The 18,033-nt window shown below is 45.2% G+C and overlaps 1 protein-coding gene across 3 annotated transcripts in view; it reads left to right on the forward strand.

Moving 5' to 3' along the window:
• Window positions 1-18,033, forward strand: part of LOC125048233 (paired box protein Pax-5-like) — a 202,889-nt gene that overhangs the window by 67,821 nt on the left and 117,035 nt on the right. For all 3 annotated transcript variants that reach the window (XM_047646820.1, XM_047646821.1, XM_047646822.1), the window contains exon 3: window positions 17,762-17,800. In XM_047646820.1, coding sequence (XP_047502776.1) covers window positions 17,762-17,800 — 39 coding nt within the window. The remainder of the gene's footprint in view (window positions 1-17,761; window positions 17,801-18,033) is intronic.

Consider the following 18,033-nt stretch of genomic DNA (forward strand, 5'->3'; position numbering starts at 1 on the left):
AAATGGAAACTATGCATATTTACCTGCTCGCACACACTCAAAAAGATGTAAAAGCGAGCGTATCAGCGCCGTGTCGTCACCTACATACGCACATGTTATGCGCTTGGACCACATAAGATCGAGGGTCGCAGAACGCCCGCCTATGGGACCTCGGAAGGGACGCTGCTATAGAGGTCATTTTGCAGGGCGTTGGCAGGTGTGCTTGGCCTCTGCGGTCTCCAGGGACACTCAGCGCGCGGGCGGACGGGGGGGTTCGAATCGGGCCGACTTGACAAGGTTGTCTGTTCTGCAAGCCTGTGCACGTTGCAAGCCGTTGCAATGCGCCTCGGCTTGTTTCCGGGTGCCGGGCGCTTGTATACGCTTGTGTTTGTCAGCGATGTGCGTGTCATTACGGGCGTAGGTAAGCCTCACACGCACACACGCACACACAAGCCTTTCCTCCTTCCTCCTCTTCCACGTTCTTTCCCCTCTCTCTTTTCCCTACCTCTTCCTCCTCCTCCTCTTCCCTTTCTCCTATTTTTATTCCTATGCTCTCCCTCACCGTCCTTCTCCTCCTCATTCTCAAAATTCCACCCTTCTATCCTTCTCTCTCCTCTCCTCTCTCTTCCTCCCTCTCTCCCTCCCTCTCCCTCTCCCTCTCCCTCTCCCTCTTACTCCTCTCATTGACAGTTATCTGCGTGTGACGTAATCCCCCCCCCCCCCCCCTAGCCTGGTCCCGACGCGTCACGAAAATAATCGCTGGACGTGTGAGCTCCGTCACTCTGTCCTCTCGCTCGCTCTTTATTCTCTTTTCTCTCTTTTCGTGACATTTTTTTGATGTTTCTTTTTACATTGTATTTCTTCCTTTCTCTCTGTCTTTTTCATTCAGTATGTATTTATCTATCTATCGGCCTATCTATCTACCTCTGTCTCAATAACACACACACACACACACACACACACACACACACACACACACACACACACACACACACACACACACACACACACACACACACACACACACACATACACACACACACACACACACACACAAACACACACACATATACACACAAACACACACACATATACACACAAACACACATACACGCACGCACGCACGCACATATACATGGAGGCGACCAAATTACCATAAATGATGCTGCTGTGACCACAAGCTGACAGATCGGACAGTGTCAAGCCATGGTCATCCTCCATCCTTCTCTTCCCTCTTTCCTTCTTCCCTCATTCTATTATTTTTTTCTATCGTATTCATCTTTTTTCTCCTCCTCTCCTCCTTTCTCTGCTCCTTTCTCACCTCCTATGTTTTCTCTTTCCTTTCTTTCCGTACTTCTTATATTCCTTCTTTACTCTTCCTCTCCCTCCTCCCCCTTTCTTCCCCCTAACAGCAGTTATTACACCCTCATTCCATAGCAGCCCGACGGTCATCCCGCACCTTGCTATGTTATTTAACGAAAACGCGTGAGGAGGGAGAGGGAGAGGGGGGGGGTAAGGGAGGGGGAGGGGGGCGCAACCTTCGCGGTCGTGCGGTGTGGCGGTCGTGACGTCATCGAGGGAGAGAGAGAGAGAGAGAGAGAGAGAGAGAGAGAGAGAGAGAGAGAGAGAGAGAGAGAGAGAGAGAGAGAGAGAGAGAGAGAGAGAGAGGTAGATAGGTAGATAGGTAGATAGAGTTAAAGAGAGACAGATAGGCAATAGATAGATATAATCGTGATACTTTCGGTATTCCAAACACATGTAAGATACATATACACACGCAAATCTCATCCTCTCTACTCATCCTCCTCCTTTCCCTCTTTCCCTCCACTTTCTCCTTCTCCGTCTTTTCCCTCTCTTCCCCTCTCCCTCTCCCTCTCCCCACACCCGCTACTACACTTCCCTGTCACGCCATATGTCACGAGCGAGAGGAGAGTGTCTGTTTGTTCGAAGGTAAATTCTCTTCTATTTTGAGATGAGATTCAAGAACGTCTTGCGTCTCTCCCGATTTTATTTGTTTTCCTTGTTTTTGAGTGTCGTTTGTATCTCTGTTTCGGTTTTTTTCTTATCGTTTCGTTTCGTTCTTTTTTTTCTCTCTCTCTTTATTTTTATTTTTCTGAGTGTGTCCCTTCTCTTTCTTTCTTTGTGTCTCTCTTTATTTATCTTTCTTCATTTCTCCCTCCATCCCTCCCTCCCTCCATTCCCTCTTCCTCCCTCTCTCTCTCTCTTTCTTTCTCTCCTTCTCTGCCGTCCCTCTGTCTCCCTCACCTTCCCTCCCTCTCCCTCCTTCCCTCCTTCTCCCTCTCTTTCTCTTTCTTTCTCTCCTTTCTCTGCCGTCCCCTTGTCTCCCTCGCCCTCTCCCCCAATCACCTCCTTCCTTATCGCCGCCCACAGAGCAGACGGCCCGCCCTCCGCTGCCGCCCGCAAATCACCGGGAAATAAGTCTGAAAACAAAGAATTTCAAGTCGAGGTGATAAGGAGGGGAAAGGGGGAAGGGAGGAGGGAGAGAGAGGGAGGAGGGGAAGGAGGGAAAGAGGGAGAGAGAGAGAAGGGGTGGAGGGAGAGAGAGGGAGGAGGGGATGGAGGGAAAGAGGGAAAGAGAGAGAAGGGGTGGAGGGAAAGAGAGGGAGGAGGGTAAGAAAGGGAATGAGGGAGAGGGAGGGAGGATGGAAGGGGGAAGGAGGGAAGGAGGGAGAGAGAGAGAGAAGGGAAGGGAAAGAAGGAGGGAAGGAAGACATAAAGAAGGCATAGAGGAAAGGCGGGAGGAGAAAGAAAGAAAGAGGTAAAGGAGGGGAAAGGAGAGAGAAAAAAAAAAAAAAAATTAGAGAAATGACCACATCACATAACTTTTTTTTGCGTACTGTATCCCCTATCTGTATTAACACTTACAGTAATCATTGTGATTATCATAATGTTTCCGTAACCACTCACAATCATACTGACTGTGGCAATGGTCTAAGTATTATGGTCATTACTTACAAGGTAATTGAGAATTCCTTGCAATGGACAGCCGCGCGGCGCACCTCGCTTTCACTTCACGCACACAACACACCGCCTTCCCTCCCTTCCCTCCCTCTCTCCCTCTTGTCCTCTTCATCTCTCTCTCTCTCTCTCTCTCTCTCTCTCTCTCTCTCTCTCTCTCTCTCTCTCTCTCTCTCTCCCTCCTTCCCTCCTTCCCCCTTCCCTCATCCCCCCACCATCCCTCCTTCCCTCCCTCCCCCCACCCTCCTTTCCTCCCTCCCTCCCTCCCTCCCTCCTCCCCCCACCCCGATAGCCAAAGCAGGGCGATCCAGTTCCCTTTGGACTCGCTGGCTTTTGGACCAGATGAGTGATAAAGGAAAAAGCAAAGCGGCCACTGCCAGCCCTCGTCTGCTTCCCTGGCTTCTCCTTCGTCTTCTTCTGTCTGTTTATTTTATTTTATTTTTTGTTGATTTTTGTTTCTTATTTTTTTATCTTTTTCTTTATTTTCTCGTTCGCTGTCTTCTTCTTTTTCTGCTTTTTTTTTCTTTTTCTTTTTTTTTTTTGCTCTTCGTTTCTTTTTTTTTCCTTTCTTTCTTTCTTTCTCTTTGTCTTTTCCTTTTTTACAGATTTTTGCTCTGGCCTTTTTTTTTTCATGTCTTTTCTTTGTGTTGCACATGATTTCGGTTGTTTTTTGTTTCTCTTTTACATCTCTATACTCTTCGTTTTCTCCTCCTTCTTCTTGTTCTCCTCCTCCTCCTCCTCCTCCTCCTCCTCTTTCTCCTCCTCCTCCTCCTCCTCCTCCTCCTACTCCCCTTCTTCTGCTTCTTCTTCCTCCTCCTCCTCCTCCGCCTCCTCCTCCTCCTCCTCCTCCTCCTCCTCCTCCTCCTCCTCCTCCTCCTCCTCCTCCTCCTCCTCTTCCTGCTCCTCCTCTTCCTGCTCCTCCTCTTCTTGTTCTTCCTCTTCCTCCTCCTCCTCCTCCTCCTCCTCCTCCTCCTCCTCCTCCTCCTCCTTGTCCTCCTCCTCCTCCTCCTCCTTGTCCTCCTCCTCCTCCTCCTCCTCCTCCTCCTCCTCCTCCTCCTCCTCTTCCTCCTCCTCCTCTTCCTCCTCCTCCTCTTCCTGCTCCTCCTCTTCCTCCTCCTCCTCCTCCTCCTCCTCCTCTTCTTCTTCTTCCTCCTCCTCCTCCTCCTCCTCTTCATCCTCCTCCTCCTCCTCCTCTTCCTCCTCCTCCCACGTCTCCCGAAATGCTGTTATTGCAATTTTTACGAGGCGATCCTTATCACCAGCTTATCACCCCTTTTATCGTCAGTCCGATACGAAGCAAAAAAAGGGCTTTGGCGACAGCGAAATTATATTAATTAAGGCGTCGCCGCCGTCAGCATTAGCGCCCCGGCCTGCTCCTCGGCCGCCTCGCGCTGCCATCTAGCGGCCGCGCCAATAAACTGTGTTATTTAGTGCCTCGTGATTCATAATTACTTTCTACTCTGGTTTTCATTCTTGGTGATTTAATCTGCGCGTAAGAATGCGCTGCTTGCTTGCTTGTTGGGGGAGGAAGGAGGAGGGGGAGGTGGGTTGGGGAGGTTGAGAAGGAGGGGGGAAGGAAGGAGAAGAAGTGGCAGAAGCACAAAATGAAGAAAAGAGGGTGTGAGAAGAGAGAAAGAAGAAGAAAGACAAAAGGGGAGTGAAGAACATAGAGATAAGGAAAGCATAAGAACAGTTTTAAGAGAGAAAAATAACTAAATTAAAAAATTAAAAACAAGTGCTCGGACACACAAACAGGAGAAGCAGGAGAGGGAGAGGGGAGAGGGGAGGGGGGAGGGATAGAGAGGGAGAGGGAGAGGGGAGGGGGAAAACACCCTGTGCTGAGGTTTGACGCCGAACATTGTAATTAAAGCAACACACGGGTGATTTGGGCGCACGAGCGAGCCAGCCTGATGACGGGTGAGAATGGGCGTGATGAGCAGAGGTGAAGGGTGAAATAGGGTGAAAAGGGTGAGCACAGTAGAAGGTTTTAAAGGGAGAAAACGTGAGAAGGAGTGAGTGGAAAGGTTTGGGTGTATATATATTTTTTTCTAAATAAAGTGAAGGGAAAAGGTGAAGGTTTGGAGGGATGTATAACCCACGTTTTCTTGTGGAACAGCAAGTAAAAAAAAAAAAAAAATAGATGTATAGTTCACGTTTTGTAGATCTTTAGGATAAAAAAAACAAAACAACGAAGAATGAATAAGAGAAAAAACAGTTGAAAGAATGAACCACCAATATCCCTCAGAACTTAAAAAAAGGGGAGGGAATAGCCCCCCTTTGTTCAATAGACAGAGGAAAGGGTAAGAATAGCAATGGGAAATCCCCTTTTGTGTCCCCTCCCCCTGGCCTCGAGTCCGGTAAGGAGCCGATCCTGCGAAGGAGCGAGGGACCGAAGGACAGAAGGAGGGAAGGAGAGTAGGAGGGAAGGGGCGAAGGACAGAAGGAGGGAAGGGGCGAAGGATAAAAGGAGGGAAAGGACGAAGGATAAAGGTAGGGAAGAAGCGAGGGAGGGAAGGAGCGAAGGAGGGAAGGGGCGAAGGACAGAAGGAGGGAAGGGGCGAAGGATAAAAGGAGGGAAAGAGCTAAGGATAAAGGTAGGTACGAAGCGAGGGAGGGAAGGAGCGAAGGAGGGAAGGGGCGAAGGACAGAAGGAGGGAGGGGGCGAAGGATGAAAGGAGGGAAGGAGCGAGGGAGCGAAGGAGTGAACCTGAGGGAGGCATCAGCGCGCTCTCGATCGGTTCGAGGTGACGTGGAGGCAAGACGTATGATAATTTAAGTATACGTATAAATTAAGGCATAAAAAACGCAAATTGTAGCTAATGTGCTTAAAGGCCGAGATAAGATCTATCTCGAGCGCTCTCGTTCTCGCTTTTTTTCTTGCCCTCTCTCTCTCTCTCTCTCTCTCTCTCTCTCTCTCTCTCTCTCTCTCTCTCTCTCACTCTCTCTCTCTCTCTCTCTCTCTCTCTCTCTCTCTCTCTCTCTCTCTCTCTCTCTCTCTCTCTCTCTCTCTCTCTCTCTCTCTCTCTTTCTCTCTCTTTCTCTTTCTCCATCTAGCTAGCTAGCTAGATATACAACTATCTCTCTTCTGTTTTCCCTATATTTTTTCTCCGTTTCTTTCTGTCTTCCCTCCCTTTCTCTTCTTCCTTTCCCTTTATCTCCCTCTTTCGCAAAGAAGGCAAGGAGGCGAAGGAGAAGCGGTCCGCTCTCAGGAATTCGTGCGGACCGAGGAGTGCGTCTTGATGTATCGCCGTCGCGGATGACCTGGATGTTGCGGATCTGAGCATATGTACAATTATTCCGCTTAAAGAGGATGGAGAAGAGAGATGATAAAAAGAGAGAAGGTGAAAGGAAGAAGGGGGTGAAGGTAGAGGGGGGGAAAAGGGAAGGAGTAAGGGAAGGAGAAGATGTAATCATTTTCTTTATATCCCATTTTCTGTGTTGGGATTCTAATTCATTTCCCGTTTTCTATATCAGAAAGTATTCGCGAATTGGCAGATTCCCATTTTCTATAATCCCACTGAAAAAAAAAATTATATCTCGATATTACCTCTACTCATCGTCTGTTATTAAAGCCAACAAAGAAAATTAAAAATAGAGAGAGAGAAGGAGAAAGTGGTAAGAAAATGAAGTAAACGAGAAGAAAAAAAGATAACCTACAAAAAGTTGAATAAGCAATACCTACATTTCCCCTTTTCGTCGGCTGTTAATTGATAAGTTACCCCTCTCGCTAGTTTATCACGTGGATGCAGCTCGGTAATTAACTCTGGCCGGCGGTGTTAAGCCCGTTTGGCGTCTTATGGAAGGAAGAAGGTGAGGCTACAATTTTTGCCTTTATCTCGGTCTGTTTTTTCTTCTTCTTCTTCTTCTTCTTATCTCTCTTTCTCTCTTTCTTTCTTTCTGGCTTTCTCTCTCTCTTTCGCTTTCACCCTTTCGTATTTCTTCACTCTCTCTCTCTCTCTCTCTCTCTCTCTCTCTCTCTCTCTCTCTCTCTCTCTCTCTCTCTCTCTCTCTCTCTCTCTCTCTCTCTTCCATTCTCGCTCGGTCTTTCTGCCTCGGGTTTATTCATAAGCTTACTACTTATCTATCTTTCTATCTACGTATTCATATATTCATCAGTCACGCTATCATGTATTTTAGTTTTCTCTCTTACATTTTCTTCTTCTAAAAAAAAAAAAAAAAAAAAAAAAAAAAAAAAAAAAAATCTACAGATAAAAATCAAATTCTAATTTCTCGTGACGCAAAAAAAAAAAAAAAAAAATGATATCGACACAATAATGAATCAAAGAAAAAAAAGAATAAAATAATAACGATTTTTAGAAGAAACAAAAAAGAAATCTTAATAATTGGATAATTTTAAACATCGTGACTTTAGAACAGAAGTGAGTGATTAATTATCCACGCTCTGAGTTTAGATTTTTTTTTTCTTTCTTTTTTTATGTAGGATTTGAGGTCAATTTTCTCTGCTTAATCGCTAGAATAATTTGAGTAAGAATAAGATCGAGGATGAGGATGATAATGATAATAATGATAGCGATAGTAATAATGGTGATGATTATGAAAATTATGATAATAATTATTATGATAATATGCATGATAATGAGAAACGTAAGAATGATAATATTGATAAATGATAGAAACCTGAAAACGCATCGATATACCGCCTATGAAATAAGCAAGTCCGAGAATAATGAAAAAGTCGCGCCGTTGAACGATTGCAAACAAGTGATCGATTCTGCAGCGATGACAGATTGGGAGGATTCGGCGGGAAAAGGATTAGCCAGTCGGGATTTCATTAAGAGAGGGCGGAGGGAGGGATACGGACGCGGACGACCGGCATCTCGGGTCGTTTCAGGTCGCCTCAGGTCGTCAGGGGTCTTAGCAGGCGTGTCGTTAGGTGTTGTTTTGAGTTATATTGGGTCTTTTTAGGGCAATCTTAGGTCGTTTTTAGGTCGTTTTGGGTCCACTTCTGGTCGTCGTCGGTTGTTTTCGGGTCGTCTCAAGTCGTCCTGCGTCATCTCAAGTCGTGCTGAGTCGTCCTGAGGAGGAGCAACCGTGGCCCCGTTCTTGCATTTCCTGGCTGGGGCGCTAACGGTGACGGCCGGAGATAGATCGCTTTTGGGCAATTCGATCCTGCCCCTTGGCCCTCCGCCTTCCCCTTTCTTCTCGCCCTTGCCCTCCTTCCTCCCATTCTTCGTCTTCTTCCTCGTTCTTTCTACTTCGTTCGTGTTGTACGAGGGAAGAGAGGGAGAGAACGAAGGTGGGAGAGGGACGGAGGGGGGGAAGGGGGGAGGGGGAAGCCAGGCGACGTGCCTGATGCGGACGTGAATTTTTCCACTGTTTCTCTGTCTCCAATTTTTTTTTTCTTTTCTTTCTTTCTTTCTTTCTTTCTTTCTCTCTGGAAATTCAGAATTCTTCCGTCGATGATTCAAAAGTTCAGTGAGTTTCATAGACACCGGGGTCATGTGTACGTATTAGTGGATACACACATATACACACATAATGTGCATGGTGCGTGTACGTTTGTATGCGTGTGCATATGTGTGTGCGTACTATTCTGCATCGTTTGCCAAGACTTACACTCACAAAAGAGCCGTTCTGTGGAGTAAGACGAGACGGCAAAGATCTTAATTAAAAGATAAAAAAAAGACAAAAGAACGCTAAAGAAAGGAGAGGCAGAAGACAGAAAGGCAGCGTATGAGAAAGAGGGAAGAATGAGGAGGGGGCGAGGGCGTCGGGAGGGGAGGGGAGGGGAGGGAGGGAGGGGGAGATAGGAGGGGAAAAAACACAGAGAAAGAGGGGGGGAGGGGGGGAGGGAAAGACAGAAAAGAGGGCGTGTGAGAGAGAAGAGTGAGGCACGCCACTTCTTTATAAAAAAAAAAAAAAAATCTCAGCGCCTCCTTGTAGACTATAGAACACCCCCTCCCCCTCCCCCTCCCTCCCTCCTTCACCCCCTTTTCACCCTCCCCCTCACCCTCCCTCCACCCACCCTCCCTCCTATAAAGACCACGTCTTCACGAGAATTAGGTTAAAAGAAGAATAAGAGAGGGAGGAGAACTAAAGAGACAGAAAAAAAAACAGATAAGGACCAAATAGAAGAAAAAAAAAGAAAGAGAGAAAGAAAAGGTAAAAGGGAGAGAGAGAGGGAAAAAAGTGACTCGTATACCGGACACTCAAACAAAAGAGGCGTTGTTTCATTGGTTCTATTTCAGTCACGAACGGCCCGTGTGCGCCCGCCCGCCCGCACGCCCGCCCGCCCGAGACCCCAACGAGCGCTAAGGACCCGCCACGCTCGATCTCGGTCCAGGGTCTCTGCGCCTCAGCTCTCCCGATGGATGTCCGCCATAAATCACTCCTTCCCCGGCCTTCCCTTCGGCTCTCTGGCTCTCCTGGCCTGCTTTCCTCTTTCCTCCTTCCCCTTGCTCTGGCTCTTTCCTCCTTCCCCTTGCTCTGGCTCTTTCCTCCTTCCCCTTCCTCTGGCTCCTTCCTAGTCTTCTTTCCTCTCGTCTTTTTTCTGATCTTCTTTTCGCTTTCGTCTTTCGTCTGGCTCTCCGTTTATCTCATTCTCCTTCAGTCTCCCCTTCATTTTACTTCTTTCCTCTCGCCCGCCTCCTCTCTATCCGTCTATCTCCCCTGTTCCTCCCTTCCTCCTATCTCCTCTCTCCTTCCTACCTCTTCCCTAAACACCATTCCAGATCAAACTCGATTCCAAAAAAAAAAAAAAAAGTTTCGAAAATGCGTTACTTCTATTCTCTCGCTCACTCACACGCACGCACTCACGCACGCACTCACGCGACTTGCTGGCTAGTCATGCATGCAAGTGGCAGACTCAGAACTAGGCCAATGACTCGAGGATTTTTGGGAAAACGAGAGACTCGATAATGGGGAGGAGAGGAGACGAGACGAGAGGGAGGGGAAGGGAGAGAGGAGATGTGGGGGGAGGGGGGAGAGAAGTAGGGAGAAGTGGAGCAAATAAAGCTTGGGAAGAAGAAAGGGATAAAGATGGAGGGAAAGGATAAGGATGGAAAATTAGGAGAAAAGAAAAGAGGAGGATAGGAGAGAGGGATTAGAAGGAGGAGTAGGAGGGGAGTAGGAGGGAAGGGGGAGAGGGAGAGTGTAACTAACGACTGAAAAAACGTTAAATTACGCTCTCTGGTTTAACGGTCTTGATAGGGTCGGAGATTTTGAGTTTCAGGAGAGAAATGGATGCGAACGAAGAAGGGGGGAAGGGGGACAGAAGAGATAGGAAAATGAAAAAAAGAAAAAAAAAAGTTATTTGACTTATTAAGAGTGAATACAAGGCGATCGAAAACAACCCTTATGGTCGAGTGTGCAAGTGCTCTGATAGTTTTTTTTTTTTTCTTTTTTTTTTTCTTTTTCTTTTTTCTTTGGAGGGTGGGTGTTAATATAACTTGCTGCTGACTCTAACTGCTGATTCTGCCTGCTAACCTGCTAATGGACTGACTCTTCTGCTCTTTCATTCCTGGATTAACATCTCGTAAATTCTGAAACACCTGGAAGAAGGAGGAAGAAAAGGAATCAAGAAAGCAGAGGCACACAAGCACTGCCACCCACGTCGAGAAAACGAGAAGACAGACAGACAGACAGACAAATCGACAGACAGCGAGTGAGAGATAGGCAAGGAAGAAAGAGGAAAAACAAAGAGAAAGAGACAAAAAGAGGCCAAGAGAGAGAGGAGGATGAGACAACCCCCAGCAGCCTCCATAAAGAGCGTGGAAAAAGTATCGCGCCGTCAGTTCGGAGGGCGCGAGCACCTCTCCGCCGCGACATTAATGGTCCCGGACCGCGAGAAGTGTGAAATTAGACCCCTTAATTGTCCAGTGCCTGACCTGTCATATTTGACATTTTAAAAGGTCCGGCCGCTGTCTTCGGCGCCGGCTGCAGGAACGCCGCTTCTGGCTTTCACCTTGGGGGGCGAAGACTAGGAGTTGTTATCATTATTATTGTTATTATCGTTGTTATCGTTATCTTTTTTGTCCATTGCCGTTGTTATTGTTGTTATTACAATCATTATCGTTATTGGCATTGTTCACAAGAATTGGGGAGGTAGGGGAGGAGGGGGAAGAGCGAGGGGGAGGAGGGACGGAAAGATAAGAGCAGATAAGAGCATAAAATCGCCAGATTAAAAAGGCGAACCTGTTCCTGCGACGCGTCCTATCTCCCTCCCTCTCGAGGGGGATTATCTCTTTCTCTCTCTTATCTCTCTTCCAGCTTTCCTTCTCTCCTTCGCTTGTCTCCTTTATCGGCTTATCTCCTTATCATCGGGCCATTTCGCTTGAAGGAGATGGGAGATTAGCCTCGTGAATCCGGGAATCCATCTTTCCTTACACGAACGCGGGTCTCGCTGACGTCTGACAGGGACTCGATGCTTGTTTGGAATTATAGCTTGATTAAGATGCAATAATGAGGCAATTTGTAAGAATAAATACTTATAAATGCATATATACTCTGTGTGGTAAATATGTGCGATTTTTTTTTTTTTTTTTTTTTTGGGGGGGGGGGCTTCTCTTTCATCATCTTCTACTTCTCTTCCTTCTTCTTCTTCTTCTTCTTCTTCTTCCTCTTTGAACCGTTATATTACTTCGACGTAAAGGGTAAATTTGGCCTAATGTCTACACTTCAGATACTCCAGAATGAGGTCGAGTCATAAACAGGACCTTTGAAGAATTTTAATGATGATTATTAGTATCATTACTCGTTACTATCATAGCATCGGCGGCCCTGGTGATTATGACTCATTCCAAATACTTATTATTAAACATAACAACAATATATGCAAGATAAAGACCAATCTGCCCGCCTCCTCATGCAACAGACCACCTCGGCTGCGTTAGAAAAAAAAATTCTCTCTCTCTCTCTCTCTCTCTCTCTCTCTCTCTCTCTCTCTCTCTCTCTCTCTCTCTCTCTCTCTCTCTCTCTCTCTCTCTCTCTCTCTCTCTCTCTCATCTGTATATTCATTTTTTTTGTTTTTAGGCGTGTTTTTACGACAGTAGATTTTGTTGGAAGTTCTTTGTTTTATATATATTTTTTTTTTCTTTGTATATTTTGTTGTAACGCTTATTCTTTCTTTCTCTTCTTCTTTTTTTCTCTTCTTTTCTTTTTTTATGTCAAGGTCCCGTGTCACCTTGTGGAGAAGGATATTTTTTCGTTCTTTTTTTTTTCTTTTCTTTTGTATTTTCCTTTTATTCCTTCTATCTTTATGTTGTTTTCTTCATTCGCCATTTCCGTCTGACATTCCTTTTTCAATTTCTGATTTTTTTCTCTCTTTTTTTGTCTTTTATTGTTCTTTTATCTCTCTCTCTCTCTCTCTCTCTCTCTCTCTCTCTCTCTCTCTCTCTCTCTCTCTCTCTCTCTCTCTCTCTCCCTCCCTCCCTCCCTCTCTCCCTCCCTCCCTCCCTCCCTTCCTCCCTCCCTCCCTCCCTCCCTCTCTCCCACCCTCCCTCCTTTCCTCCCCCTCCCTCCCTCCCTCTCTCCCACCCTCCCTCCCTCCCTCCCTCCCTCCTTCCCTCCCTCCCTAAGAGAGAGAGAGAGAGAGAGGGGGGGGGTTGAGAGAGAACGAAAGAGACAAAGAAAGAGAGAAAAATAAAGAAAGAGGTAGAGAGAACGCAGGTATTAATCGGGGAATCTTGAATGTGAAAGTCCGTGGAAGGAAATCAAGTTCCCTCCCATTTAATATGATCGTATCGCGCTTATAATTGTTTAATTGTGGTTCGGCTGAGAAAAGAATGCAGAAAAGGAAGAGAAGAACATACGAGAATAGAGAGAGAAAGAAAGATTCTCAGAGTAATGTCGATAGGAGCGAGAGTGGGATGTTTTCCATTGACCAGGCGATACAATTTTCGAGGCGAGAAAGTGCTAGGTTGTTTACACTAAGTTTTGTTCTTGTTGTTATTCATTTATTGGTTCTTTTGTTCTCCTATGTTGCTGTTTGTTTGATTTTGTTTTTTTTATCAGGTTATTGATTAATTTTGTTATTTATTTGTCTATTTTCTTTAAATCGTTTTCTCGTTGTCTGTTATTCCGTTGTTGTCACTTCATCTTATGAAAACCTTTTTCCTTTCGTTTTTTTCCGTCAAACCGCCTTTGTTCTCCTTTTAAGAAGTTCTTTTTGAAGATTTTGATTGACCTTCCTTATGCAAATTCCAAATGCTCAGACCGGTAGAGCGTCGGGAATGTAGATCAATCGCCGACGTCAGAGGAAGCAGACGCTGAATCCGGAACTCGTCTGTGAAGGTCCTGCTGCGGCCGTGGCGACGAAGGGGGTGGTAGGGGGGGGGGGCGGTGGGGGGGGGGTTTGCGTGGCCTTCGTGGCATGACGTAATGACGCGCAGAATCCTCCTCCTCCTCCTCCTCCTCCTCCTCTTCCTCCCTCTCTTCCTCCTCTTCATCCTTCTTCTCCTGCTTTTCCTCCCTCTCTTCCTCCTCTTCCTCCTCCTCCTCCTCCTCCTTCTCCTTCTCCTTCTCCTTCTTCTTCTTCTCCTCCTCCTCCTCCTCCTCCTCCTCCTCCTCCTCCTCCTCCTCCTCCTCCTCCTTCTCCTCCTCCTCTTCCTCCTCCTCTCATCCTCCTCCTCCTCCTCCTCCTCCTCCTCTTCCTCCTCCTCCTCCTCCTCCTTCATTATCGTTCTCCTTCTCCTCGTATTTTTTCCTATTTTTTTCTTTGAAGTGTTGATTTATCTATCCATCTATCTATCTATCTATCTATCTTCTATTGAGAGAAAAATAGGAAGATGAAGATGAAAAGGAAGAAAGAGGAGAAAGAAGAATTATGATGACCTGCAAAATCCCGTTTCTTAGCATCGAAATAAAAAGAAAAAGACGAACAGAAGAAAACAAAAGAAAAATGACAATGACAGTCACAACGATAATTAATAAATAAAAGTAATAAGAGACGGAGAGAAAAAAAATTGAATAGTAATTAGAAGAAATAAAATCAAGGAACAAATGACAGATAATCATGATAATGATACACAGAAATAATCATAATCATAAAGAAATCAGAAATAAAAAAAAAAGTGATAAAGAAAAATAAATAAATGAGAATTCCATAAATATGACACGCAGTCACCGCTGTGATAGTGTGCGTCACGTCAGGGTTTTGGATAATGACATTTCTCTTGCTTTGGATTATTACGGGGGGGGGAGAGGGGAGGGGGAGGGGGGAGGGCGAGAGAGAGTGGGGGTAGGGGAGAGGGGAGAGAGAGTGAGGGTAGGGGGAGAGAGAGTGGGGTAGGGGGAGAGAGAGTGGGGGTAGGGGGAGAGAGAGTGGGGTAGGGGGAGAGAGAGTGGGGGAGAAGGAGAGGAAGGGAGAGAGAGGGAGGGAGGGGGTTAGGGGGCATGGAGAGGGAGGGGGTTAGGGGAAGAGACAGTGGGGGACAGGGAGAGGAAAGGAGAGAATGAGGGAGAGAGGGGGAGAAGAAAGGGAGAGGTGTGAGGGGAAGAAAAAGGGAAAGCGATAGAAAGAGAAACAGAGAGAGACGAGAGAGGGTGGAGAGAGAAAAAAGATAAGATAATATAAAGACAGAGAGAGACAAATAGAGAGGTAAAAAGCGAGAGAAGAAAAGCGTAAGAGAGAACGAACGCTAAAGATAGGAAAAGAAAGAGAAAGAAGAGAGAGAGAATGTTAATGATAATGAGTAGGTGAGTAAACAGGTTCTCGAAGATTTAGAAGCCAGAAGGGAAAACTGTATTACATCGTTACAGATTGATGTGACCGTTGCTTCGAGGAGGAAGAGGAAAAGAGAAGGACGAAAGGGAAGAAGATCAGGCTGAGGGGGAGTGAGGAGGGAATGAGGGAGAGAAGAAAGAAAGGGAGGAGGAGCAAGAGGGAAAGGAAGCGAGGGAAATAAGGAGGATAAAAAAGGGGATGAAAATAGACGACGTAGGGGAGATGGGAGAAAATAAAAGAGGAAGAAGACGAAGAGAAATGTGAGGAAGATTAGGAAGAGGAGAGAGGAGGAGGAGATGACAAGACCCCGTGACCCGGCTGACACGTCCGCCCTCCCTGCCGACTGACCTGCTCTGCGCTGCCTGATCTGCTTCGATGTTCTGTCATTAGCGTTTGCTGATTAGCCGCCGGTGTGGCCAGGCGCCCGCTCGACCTGTGACGTGGGAGGTCGAGTATTTCTCTAATCATGGCGTTGTCAACGATGCGCTCGCCCGCCCGCACCTCTTAGGCAGGCGGACCTCGGGGCGAGCGGCGGGAGGGGGGAGGGGGGGATGGGGGATGCACGCACTATGTAACATTAAGACACACGTACACACACACACACACACACACACACACACACACACACACACACACACACACACACACACACACACACACACACACTATTATATTATATAAAGCAAGTCATTTATAGAACAGCTATTGGTAAATACCCGTAAGCAACGCCGCAGAAGAGATACAACTACAGCGAGTATTATATACATATATATATATATATATATATATAAGTAAGGCCGTTAATTTAAAGATGATTACGGTGGTTGACAGAGACAATTACGAGAGATAATTAAGAGGCGTCGCTTCGGCGGGACTTGATTATGTCTTTTGAGTTTTTCGAGACACATAACGGATCGATCAATGACTATCGTTTGCTGATCGTAATGATAAAGTAAAGACAGTATAGAAGAGGAGCCCCCCCCCAAAAAAAACACACACAATGATCATCGTAATGGCGAAAATAAATAGAAGGAAAAAGCGATTGTGTGTTTTCAATTCCCCTTATTGAGAGAGGAACGACAGGAACAGACTCCGAAAGCAGAAAAAATAATTGAGTGTAATTCGGTCGTTATAGATATATTGTAAAGCGGCGAGGCTGATTGGCCCGCGGTAGCGATAAGGCTGACACCTGGTGGCCGGAGGCGGGACCACCGGCACACAACCCGTAATTATATAGCATTACTCGGGTTGTGTTCGACACTATCATATTTGTTTGGGTTATACCGATAGTGTGTGATGGTGAGGCGAGGTTTTGTAATGTTTTTTTTTTTTCTTTTCGTTTTATGTTTTTTTTATTATTATTATTATTGGTTTGTATTTTTCTTTCTGTCGCTCTTAGCTACGCCGGGTTTGTCTGTGGTCGCGAGAGGAGCGGCGTCTAATGGGATGAGGTTTACGTTTTCGATTCAATTGGCTTTCCTTTCTTATCTTTTCTTTATTTTGCAAGAGAGGTGGGTTTATTTTTGTATCGAAAGTCGGTGTAAAGTTTGATTTTATTGGATTTAATTCCCGGTTATTCAGTACCTTTGATGTGGTGTTATAGGATCATACCCTCTCCACCTGCCTTCCCAACCGCGGCGTGCAAAACCCGTAGAGTATTGGATCACCCAAACGTGGCGAGAAAAACCCGCAGAGTTTTCGTCAAGGCTGAGAGAATGACTCTGAGGTTTCCCACGCATCGAGATATCAGCGTTTCCGATTCGGTCGGATTTTTCCCTCTCCACTTTGACAGGTGCCTCGCCAATAAAAGATTTTGATAAAATCTATTGTGTCGTGTTTTTGTCTTGACTGGATTTCTTGGCGTAGAAGAGAGTCCAGGGGATCTGAGAGTGACTTTAAGGAGAAAAGTCAACATTTCATCCGACGGGAACGGAAGACAAAGCCGGAGTCACGTCCGAACATGTGATAGTGTCCGGCAGCATCCGGTGTTTTGTATGAGAAGAAACTTCCCATTTCGTTTCATGTTTTTTGGTTTTTTTTTTAATTTGTTATTCTTTGTGGCGGCGAAATGGCCGTTAGTTCTATTTCTGATTTGCTAATTCGATATCATTGTGAAAACACGAATCCTCGAGGAAGAAACAGTTTAAAAAGAATCGAGAGATCCGTCAGAGGGGAAAAAAAATAAACGAAAAAAAAAATAAGGAAAAGAACCGGGGATAAAGAATGAATGTAAAAAGAGTCCGAACTTCCTGTCGTAAATGTGGAAGCAAATAGATTGTCTTTTGAGCGATCTGATCCTTTCATCTCCATGTTTACAGGTGTTAAAACTCAACCTTTTATGTCTAGATTTGCACAGCCATTTTGGGGAGGGAAAAAATTGCGAAATAGACCTATCGGATTTTCCTTTAAATTATCCGCAAATATGCAATTCCATATTTGAATTTCGGTATTAATATCATTTTAATCAGGTTTTTAAAATATCATATAGATATTCAATTAATTTCGCCAACTTTCGCCTTACTACGAAATTTCTTCGCTACTTCGCCGGTTTCGGACGTAGAAGAGTTAGTTGCGAGCTTTGCCAAGAGATGGCGTTAGTGTACGGTCTTCTCAGGTCAGGTGATGCTGCCATCTATCGGCCGATGGGAGAACTAATGTTAAGCTCTTATTTTATGTTCTGTGTGTAGTATTTTTTCCTTTGAGATACAGAAATATAAATATAAGTATTTTAATTGGATGATTGATATCTGGAGACGTTTGTTGGACGTAACTCATCCATTGGCGTTTTTTCTGTAAGCCATGTTGTAGTAAATATTAAAAGTAGCAAAGGAGACAGAGTGGATATGACATGTAATTATTTATGATGGAAACAGTATGATCTGTATTACATTTTATCTTTGAAGTGAATATATTTCATGCGTATTTTCCAGCGTTTATTCGTTAATGAGGAAAAAAAAAACGACAAACTGGGCTTTCGAATGAAATATTTCCGTTCGATTGGACGACTGTTATTGATGACTTGAAGATAAATGATTATAATTATTCTTTTTCCCGCTACTTTACCTTCTAATTAAAATTATAAAAGCCTGTAATTACATATTTTAATATCTTGGTTTTCAGTGTCCGGCACCTATTACTTTGGCGAGAATCCATCGAAAGGTAAATACATTACAACGACAGTATTACGCTTATCGCTTCTCTAATGCTTTGTATTTTGTTTGCTAAATTTCTTCTGTATTTTGCTCCGTAGCTTACATATGTTTTTATTATTATTCTTTTATTCGTTTAAACGCTTCCCATGCCTCTGATTTTTTGTTATTAAATGTCATGTTTTTGTTGTAGGTTTGCATATGTTTTTTTGTTCATCGTGTTGTTATTGTTATTGTTATGTC

Source organism: Penaeus chinensis, chromosome 43, assembly GCF_019202785.1.
Source record: "Penaeus chinensis breed Huanghai No. 1 chromosome 43, ASM1920278v2, whole genome shotgun sequence".
In the NCBI taxonomy this organism is placed as follows: Eukaryota; Metazoa; Arthropoda; class Malacostraca; order Decapoda; family Penaeidae; genus Penaeus; species Penaeus chinensis.